Source organism: Haplochromis burtoni, unplaced genomic scaffold, assembly GCF_018398535.1.
Source record: "Haplochromis burtoni strain Fernald_Lab_line unplaced genomic scaffold, NCSU_Asbu1 Contig_1201, whole genome shotgun sequence".
Lineage (NCBI taxonomy): Eukaryota > Metazoa > Chordata > Actinopteri > Cichliformes > Cichlidae > Haplochromis > Haplochromis burtoni.
Genome location: NW_024583562.1, coordinates 1 through 10,290, shown reverse-complemented (window position 1 = coordinate 10,290; position 10,290 = coordinate 1). Strand labels below are relative to the sequence as shown.

Genomic DNA, 10,290 nt, shown 5'->3' with positions numbered 1-10,290 from the left:
CTGTTCTCTCACTCAGGGACTTTCAGCTTCATCTGAACCTCAAAGTTCATCTCATTTAGTCTCGTCTGGAGCTCAGATTCTGAGTTTAATACAGAAACACAGAAATGTCTGCTGGAACTTCATCACTCTGCTCCACTTTGCTATTTTTCAGCATCTTCATGTTTGTCTCTGCAGGTGAGATTGAACTAAATTGATTTGCTCTCTGAGATGACAAGAAGTACAGGAGGATTATTTTCATCTGGATTCAGTTTGTCTGTGTGTGTGAAGGAGACACGAGGCTGGGTGGACACTTAACATCTGTAATCCAGCTGTGACAGAGACAAAGAAGTGTAATGTGTGTGTCAGTGTGATGTGTTGTAGTGTCAGGAGTCAGGATGCAGCTACAAAGCTTTTTGTTCAGTGTACACAAACAGCTGTAGCTCCATAAAGGCAGCATGCAGAGACTCACAGTGTCTTATAATGAGAGGCTGCTTTCTCTCACACATTATGTTCATTTATTATCAGCACATGTTGTTGTTCTGTGGAAGCTAACATCTTGTAGTTTCTGACACTTTGCATGTTTAGCATGAGGCTAAAATTCCACCTCAGTGGGTCACTGGTGACCTGAGCTGTGTACTAGGAAGCCATGTCAACATCCAGTGTGTGTCTGAATTCATTTACACTGACATCGGCAATCATGATAATCAGTCAGGATGTTGATAAAATTGTGATTGATCATCTATGAACAACATTAGAAATATAACAGTGAAATTAATATGAGGTCAGCAATTACAGTGAGTGTGTCCTCTTTAGGATCAGATATTAATACTTATAGATAAATCCACCTGTTGTAAATGTGTTTGCTGCTAACTGAAGATAAAAATAGAAAATCACAGATTAAAGGTGCATCTAAAATTCTATATTATTTACTATTTATCACTGATACTCGTTAGGGAAACAAATACATTAGATGCTGTTAAAAACAAATAAAATTCATCACATACACAATCTTAAGGAGAACAACATGCAGTGAAATTCTTCCGTCCCAGACTTGGCCCCGCCATCTCAGGGATTGATTTAGCATAGGGGGTCTAAACAGGACCCTTACTGGATATCGCCCCATGTGGGACTTGAACTTTTGACTTCGGCTCCAAAGGTGTACAGTCTTACAACTACACTTTCCAGCCATCGTGCAGTAAACCAGGACCTCCTACTGTTCACGTACAGACTTGTGACGCTATTTTCAGTCACATGTTTCATTCCTTATCATCTCCAGTCTGTTACTATGTTACCATAACAAGTTACCATGGCAAGTTGAGTGTGTGTGTAAAAGGGGTTGTGTTGGCAGCATAAGTTACCATGGCAATGCACTGCCATAAGTAGCGAACCACCTTCCTAGTTAAGAAAATCCTGTTAACCCTGAATTTACCTGAATAAACTCACACGATGCTTCATAGTACAGACCCCTGGAGTGTGTTAAGATGTTAATGTTAATTTCATCCAAAATTACTAAAATCTCTATTTTTATTGGAAATAAACACCATATTTAAAGTAAATAATTGTGATCATAATTGTACGTTGACCTTTAACCTCTCTGCTCTGTGTTGTTTCCTCTTTCAGGCCAGAAGAACATCACAGCTGAGTCTGGACAGGACGTCACTCTGACATGTCGAGATCCAAACAACAACATCACAGCTGTATATTGGAGGAAAGCTGACTTGGAGCCAAAATATGTCCTTTTATACTGGAATGGTCACTTTGATCCAGATCACCAGCATCCATCTTTTAAGAACCGGGTGGATCTGAAGGACAGACAGATGAAGGATGGAGACGTGTCTTTGATTCTGAAGGATGTGACAACTGCTGATAGTGGAACATACAGGTGCCATGTTAAAATAGCAGAAACGAATTCATCGAAATACATCACCATCAATCTGAGTGTTTCTCCAGGTGAGTGAGTAGAGTTGAGTGTGTGTATGAAAGGGGTTGTGCTGGCAACGTGTGACCAGTCACAAACGGGCAATTCATGATCAAAGGACTTTTCTTGCACAGGAAATGATCCCTATCAGTGACACCTACTCCAGAGATGTAACCAGATGGTGATTAAACATTTATAAAGCTGCACTTGTAATGGTGCAGAAAGGTTCTTGTGATATAGTATATAGTGTTTGGGTTGGTTACATGGTTACATTCTTATTCCAAGCAGAACAACAAAGACTCCTGGTCTGTTTCACCTTCCTCACTTCAGAGTTTAGTTCTTTGTAACAAAAAAGAAATGATAAACAGATTAAGAATAACTCAATTATTTATAATACAATGACGGTTTGAGGGAGATGCATAAGAGGTGGATAGAGACGAGTGCACTTCATTTTTGACTCCTTTATTGAGAAACAGAGACTCTGTTCTGGGTATGTCTTGCAGTCTGGTTGATCTGTGGCACAACAACGGATTAGGGATGATCGACGACTGGGTCAAAAACACCCTGGACATATTTTATTGTTAGTTTGCCTTCCAAAGAAACAACATTAACTTATTTACAACATAACCATGTGATACACTCAGTGTTGGGGAGTAACGGAATACATGTACCGCCGTTACGTATTTAAAATACAAAATATGAGTAACTGTATTCCGTTACAGTTACCGTTTAAAAAGGTGGTATTCAGAATACAGTTACTTTGTTGAAATAAATGGATTACACTGCGGTACTTTCCTGTTTCATTTTGTCGCGGGTCAGGACTGTTTGGGTTTTGTTTGACATCTACGTTCTGTCGTTCCAGGCGGCAGCGTTACGGTTGCCATGGTTACAGGGAGACGCTCTCTCTCTCTCTGAGACTGTGTGTTTCCTGGGTGAGAGAGCGCCTTTTCGTTGTTGTTGTGCTAAGCTAACAGGCAGAATGCTACAAGCATAGCTTTAAAGAATGTAGCATCATGGGCAGTGTAGTCAGTGTTGCAGGGAGAATGGACTGCCATACACGTTATGGGTCTGTGAGCGCCAGGAGGGAGAAAAAGGGGAGTGGAAAGGTACGAGTTTTTAAACGGGAGCTGGAAGTATGTAAATATAACAATAACCACTTCAGCCAAGAAGAGAGTCTGACGAGCCCAGTTGTAAGTAAGCTATTAAGACTCGACTGTACACCGTGTTCGTGTTTTCCTCCGAAAACAACAAGTTCCGTTGGAGCAGCCTTTCAACGCCTCTCTCTGTCTCTCGCAAGAAAAGTTGACCCACACAACAAAGTAAAGCTATTTTTCGGCTACGAGCCAACAGGGACCCCGCCGTATTAGTCAGGGGTCCCTTTGCTACAGTTCGGAGTCGCGGACCTTCAGTAATAGTAATAAATCACACAGCAATAGTACATTCACGTTGTTGTAAAAAGCATGATAATATATTAAGTAATCCAAAGTATTCAGAATACGTTACTGTCATTGAGTAACGTAACGGAATACGTTACAGAATACATTTTGGGGCATGTATTCTGTATTCTGTAATGGAATACATTTTAAAAGTAACCTTCCCAACACTGGATACACTGTTATTGCTGGCTCAGAAATGTAGTCTTACTAACTGGGCCAAGGATAAACCTGCTACTGTTACTTTTAAGAGTTATTCCTCATGAAAGAGTTGCTGCTATTTTGGGAGGAAATAAGGATTTGTTCCTCAATGTTTGGTCAGCCTTGCTTATTTATTTGCTAGATGATTTGTCTCATTGAGAGTGGGTCAGTTGTCTTTGATTGTCCTCTGAACTAAACTTTGCAGGCGGTTCCTTTTCTTCTTTTATTTCTTTGATATCTGCTGAGCTGCTGTGACTCTGTGTTTGCTCTCAGCACAAAACTAAAGCATCTTCATCAACACTATAGCCCAATAAATGCCAAAACGTGTAATCGACACACTGGTCCACAGTGTCCTTTTCACACTTTGCCTCTCCAAAATATGGAAAAAAATACATGCACTCAGAAGTTGCAATAACAGCGAAGGGAGACATTGTACTTCAAGCCAACATTAAAGAAGCCACAGGAAAGCATTTAAACAGAATGTACTTTGTATATTTTCTGTCCACCACCGACTTCTCAGCTCAGTGTATCTCCCTCTGCTGGTGATGCAACTTGTGGACGCATCATTAAACTTGTGCATGTGTGTCCATTTCACATTTTGGCATTATACTGGATTGAATAGTCCAAAACGCCACAAAACTCATTTTTCTAATCTCTTTTTTATGACCTCAATGAAAAATATCACGAGGTCAGAGGATCCATGAGGACTCCTGAGAAACTTAATAACTGTTATTTTAAAGGAGGAAGAAAATATAGGGCCTTATCTACTAAATGTGTCGGACTCGGGAAATACTTTTTTATTTTAACACTCACTGTAGTGAAACATACAAAAAAATATATATATTTTTGAAAGAGCCAAAGTATCAGCTTAGTGACAGAAAGTCATGCACAGGTGTATTTTTTCCAGCTGATTTATGTCCAAAGAATGGATAGATCATAATGATCGTGATGTTTCAGTACAGTCTGAGTTACATTAAGTTACTTTCATTTTCTTCTTTCAGAGGAGAAACTAAGAATTTTAGCTTCACTGCTTATTTTTTATTTTCTGATTAATCATGAGATCATAACTGCGGATGCACTGTAATTGCAGTTGTTTCCAGTTATAACTATGTAAAAACGCTCCAGGATGTTATACTTTTTTATGCTGTTTTTGGTATAAAAAAACAAACAAAAAACAAAACAAACAACAGCAACAGGAAAGAAAACCTTTTAGTTATTTTACAACTTTTTTCTGCTGATGAAACATGCACTATGGGGCGATCGTGGCTCAGGGGGTTGGGAATCGCATCTGTAACCGGAAGGTTGCCGGTTCAATCCCTGGCCTCTCTGTCCTGGTCATTGTGTCCTTGGGCAAGACACTTTACCCTACTTGCCTACTGGTGTTGGCCAGAGAGGCCGATGGCGCGATATGGCAGCCTCGCTTCTGTCAGTCTGCTCCAGGGCAGCTGTGGCTACAACTGTAGCTGCCTCCACCAGTGTATGAATGTGAGAGTGAATGAATAGTGGTATTGTAAAGTGCTTTGGGTGCCTTGAAAAGCGCTGTATAAATCCAATCCATTATTATTATTACTTCTTTTAGTGTCATTTTCACTGCTTTCATCAAATTTGGAGCATTAAAGTAGACCTCAACAGTTTTATAACCACTAGATAACTGTGAAATAATCACAGGTTCTCTTCAGTATTTTTAACAATTTTGTGCTTGACAACAATTGAACCTGTGCATATGTTCACAGCTTCACTTTTTTATGTTACTTTACAGCAAACATATTAATTTGCAGTCTATTTTTTATATTTCATGTTTTTCCAAATATCAAGGAATGTATCGAATTTTTCCTTTGATGGTTTATGATATAAGTTCGCTTAGGCAACTCAAGCACAAATGCAGACTCACAGAAAGTTTGCTTAAACAAAATTGCTGGTTCAACAACAGCTTTCTGGTGAAAAATGAAAAACTTTCCAGGTAGATCTGAAATTTCATCATCCCATTTATTAATTCTCTGCTCTGTGTTGTTTTCCTTTTTCAGTAATAAAAAGCATTCCAGTTAAGCCTGGACAGAACATCACTCTGCCGTGTCGAGCTCCAAACAACAACAAATGTGTAAAGTGGAGCAGAGCTTTCCTAAAGACAAAAAATGTCTTTTTGTACCGGGATGGTCACTTTGTTCCAGACAACCAGCATCCATCTTTTAAGAACCGGGTGGATCTGCGAGACAGACAGATGAAGGATGGAGACGTGTCTTTGATTCTGAAGAATGTGAACACTGCTGACACTGGAACATACGTGTGTCGTATCCTTATGGAAGAAACACGCTCATGGAAGCCCATCAGCATCATCTACCTTCATGTTGTTCCTCCAGGTGAGTGAGTAGTGTTGAGTGTGTGTGTGATCAGAGGTGAAGCTGCTTCCTGGTTGTTGATGTTTGTTTGTTGTATGGATGAGCTGGTGGATGTCAGAGGTAGACAGATGTTTATATATATATATATACGTTTCGCTCGCGGTTAGTATCATGGTTGCTAGGCACCCTGAACAGCACGACGAAGGCTAGACCGTCCCATTTCACAAGCCTCTCACTTCCGCACTTCTCGTACTTATAGTGCGCACCGTACGTAGTACGCGTAGTGTGCGTACTTCAAGCATGCAGACCCTGAATTGGGACACAGCCTGTGCATTATTTTACTGACTGTTATTTTAGTGCGTGTGTAAAGCTGTGTAAATTGCAACACTTTATTCACATTTTAAACGTATTTTAGCTTTTTGTTGTTGGTTTTTTTTTCCTTAATGTTCTGCACTGGTAGATAAATGGATTTTTCACTCGTCATCTCACACTTGTTTCTCACCTGCAGGTCGATCAGGAGGACAGGGTGGATCTATTGGACTGATAATTGGTTTGGTAGTTGCTGCTGTGGTTGTTTCTTCTTGTTGTTATTTCTGTTGCTGCAGAAAAACAAGTTAGGACTCATAGCAGCTTCCCAGTCAAATCTGAAGATTATCTTCGGAACAGAGCACAACCGCGAGTCAGATGATCTAAACAGACAAATTCTAAGGTCATACTTTTGTTTTCTTTTCCTATGTGAAAGAGATTGAGATCATTTTATGGGTAATGTGATACAGTTTATTCAAACAGAGTAGAGTCTGATTCTCCTTCAACCTTGATCAGATTAGTCTCAGTATGTGAGACTAGCTAAGATAAGATAAGATAAGATAAGATAAGATAAGATAAGATAAGATAAGATAAGATAAGATAAGATAAGATAAGATAAGATAACCTTTATTAGTCCCACACGTGGGAAATTTGTTGCTGGGGAGGAATGTAAGACAGATGAAGGTGTGAAAGCCTTTGGCCAATCTCCAGGCGTGATCTGACATAAGAGAAATGATTTACATATGCTTTGATTCATAAACACAGCATCATAACTTAGCTTTTTTATTTGGACTATAATTCACACTTAAATCTTTTAATCTGCTCATTCATTTTATGTATGAATTCTGCTTGTGCTTACTGACCTCGAACCAATTGAATGTGGTACACGGTGCTTTGGTAAGCTACAAAGCTGAATTCATTTCTGTGCGAAATCCCAGAAATAAATGTTGTAATAAATGATGTAAATCCAAGCCCATTATGTATTCATGTTTTGAATCCTGGGTTGTGTGAAATCCCAGAAATAAACAAAGTGAATTAGTTTATGTTGTGGTGATCCTCAGGTTGGGGGATGGGTGTTGATACTGGAGTGCAAAATTAAAACCAATGGAAGATGGACAAGAAAGGTTCAAAGCCATCAGGTGCTCAGTTTAGAAAAAAGAGAAAAGAAGAGGAGGAGAAATAAGCAAAAGATGCAGGTAAGCAGATGTGTCATTGGATAATGGCGGGTCATCCTGAAACAATCAGAATCAGAATACGTAATTAATCCCTAAGGAAATTATGTGGATTACAGTTGCTCCAAAAATATGTTACAGATTTTAATTAGATTAATTAGATTTAGATTTTAATATTAATTAGTCATTGTCAATTTGTGATTTGTGCTGTTCTCATTGTATGATGAATTATGATGGCTGTTTGGTAGCCGTTTGCATACAATGCATACTCTCTCTTTATATGTGTGTGTGTGTGTTTTATAAAACAACATTTTAATGTTAATGGCCAATCCTTAATATGTTTTATGTCTGTGTGTGTCTTTGACAAATATCATAGTGAATAAATTAAGTCACAGTTTTAACAGCAGTTAGTGGGAAGACTTATAAGTGTTAGCTGTATGTTGTTTGGTTTCAAATCTGGAGTCAGGCTTGCTGAGACCACAAGAACCGATCACACCGCTCGAGCACCAAACAGGCTTGGACCGCCACTGCACATACTTATCTCACAGTTTTGTTTCGTTTAGTGCGCCTTATAATCCAGAGCGCCTTGTAGTCCAAAAAATACAGTATATGTTATTTTGCTAATAGTTGAGAATGCTTAATTTGAATCAGCATACAATCAGGCATAAATCTCATCAGAATAGTGAATGGGAGATGATAAGTTTGTAGCATAAACCTATTCACTGGAATGTTCAGGACAATTTACTACACAGCAAACGCAAAACACAAGTAGGCAAAGTTCTTCGTATTACTCATGTATGAGGGAGACCTGCCTGGAGCCAAAGTGTCGTTCCACCCACTTGACCTCCGTCAGACTCTCAGCCAGGTTCCCCATAGCACTCCTTTTATTGTGGTTACATGAATATGCATAGGGTCATTAACATATAACATCTTACATAGGTATACATGTGAACAAAGAATACTGTGTGTGTGTGTGTGTGTGTGTGTGTGTGTGTGTGTGTGGGGTGTGTGTGTGTGTGTGTGGTGTGTGGTGTGTGTGTGTGTGTGTGTGTGTGCGTGTGTGCTTGTCTGTGTGTGTGCTGTGTGTGTGGTGTGGGGCAGAGTGTGACCCCATAAAGAGTTCCCTAAACCTGCTGGTCTGGAAGTCCAGCAGTTCATTTACAGTTTTTCTCGATTGGTTTGGCTCATTTCTTGAAACCGAGATGACATTCTCAAAATAACATGGACAAATCTCCAAACCACCTTGCAATTGTTCACAACAGAATGTCATTTTTCATTGGTTTTATCAAATTGCAAATGCTTTAGTACATGTCTCAAGTGACTCTGTGCTTCTTTTCAAATGATTATGTAGGGGAGACCGGGGATAGTTGTAACGTGGGTCAGTTGTAACACTTCCAATTTCTCCAATCAGGGCTAAGTTTCAAATGATGTGACTCATCCTGTGCATGCCCAACTCAGTTCTGCTATCACATGTGAAAAATCAGCACATTTTGTCAAACACAGACAATTTAACATGAAAAAAAGTAATTTGTATGCCAAAAAGTAAGTTTTTCTACTTTATTTCAATTTCTAATAGCATTATCTGCTTTGCAGTTAAACTCATCAAACTTAAATTATGTTATTTGTATGTCTATGGGGATATATTCTGTGTAGGTCTTTAGTGCTAATGTTTTAGCCGTTGGCTGTAATGTTAGCTAGTTCATGGCTATAGGAGTCTGGGTCAGTTGTAACAGCAACAGTCTGGGTTAGTTGTAACAATAATGCAGATGTTACAACTTACCACACTATTACTTTAACTTATATTAAACAAGTTGGGGCAACGACATCAGCAGAGAGAGGTTCACTGGTCGCATTTGTATATGCGGTTAATGCCATTGGCAACACAATTCCTCCACTGTTTGTGTTCCCACACATACATTATGCAGACCACTGTGTCAGAGATGGACCAGTAGGAAGTACTGGTAGTGGAAATAAATCAGGATGGGTGCAAGAAACAGATTTCCTCATCTTTCTGAAGCACTTTGCAAACCACACCAAGGTAAGCCATGATAAAAAGTAATGGAATTGCGATGCTGGTGCACAACTACATTTTTTCAGCTTCATTGTTATGTTCAAAATTGGTGCAAGAGTTGTAGGTTATAATGCCCACTGAGCCAATGAGGCCAAACTCAAGGAAGACCAACCAAAATTAATGAAATATTCAGTTGCAGAAAATTCCATAATTTGTCTTTTTTGGGGGGTTGGAATATGTTCAAAAGCTAGATTTCTGCATTCTGTCACACACACACACACAGCTACATAAATGGCTGTGTGTGTGTGTGTGACAGACACACACAGCCATGTGTTTATTCAACACATGTGCATTCATGTGTTGAATAAACAAAGATTACATGTTAATGTTTTGTTAGTACCCTTATTTCATTGTGTTACATTTCACCCCAGGATATGTTACAACTAACCCAGACTATGGGGTTAATTGTAACATTTCACTCTTCGTGTTTGAGGCCATACCATGCAATGGGTAATTGTGCTGCAGAGAAAATAGCTGCACTATTTAATAGCCGAGACATGTAAATACTTTGGATTACATTTTGAATCCACTACCTTAAAGGAGCTCCAAATTACAGACAAAAATGTCAAAAATGTTACAACTATCCCCGGTCTCCCCTACAAGTAGCTACAGTTAGCACAATGAGCCCACATTTAGCACATTTTCCAAATAAATAGATCTTGCCGATCTAAACTGATTAGTTGATTTTTCAGTGAAATGGTTACTCACTCCAAAACATATCAGCATGGTTTCATTGTGTAAGTCATTGTAAGAAGAATTTTTATCAAATACAATATAATCAAGTGTGCCTTATATTCAGTGTTGGGTAAGTTACTTTAAAATAGTAACTTAGTTACATTACTAGTTACTTCTCTCAAAAGTAACTCAGTTACTT

General features: G+C 39.0%; 1 protein-coding gene across 1 annotated transcript; it reads left to right on the top strand.

The window, feature by feature from the left end:
* Positions 1–24: 24 nt before the first annotated feature.
* Positions 25–7,158, top strand: LOC102291960 (cell surface A33 antigen). The gene is made up of 4 exons (XM_005951924.3): positions 25–174; positions 1,600–1,929; positions 5,556–5,888; positions 6,376–7,158. Exons 1-4 carry the CDS (start codon positions 105–107, stop codon positions 6,483–6,485), a joined length of 843 nt encoding a protein of 280 aa, XP_005951986.1. The 5' UTR covers positions 25–104; the 3' UTR covers positions 6,486–7,158.
* The last annotated feature ends 3,132 nt before the right edge of the window (positions 7,159–10,290 follow it).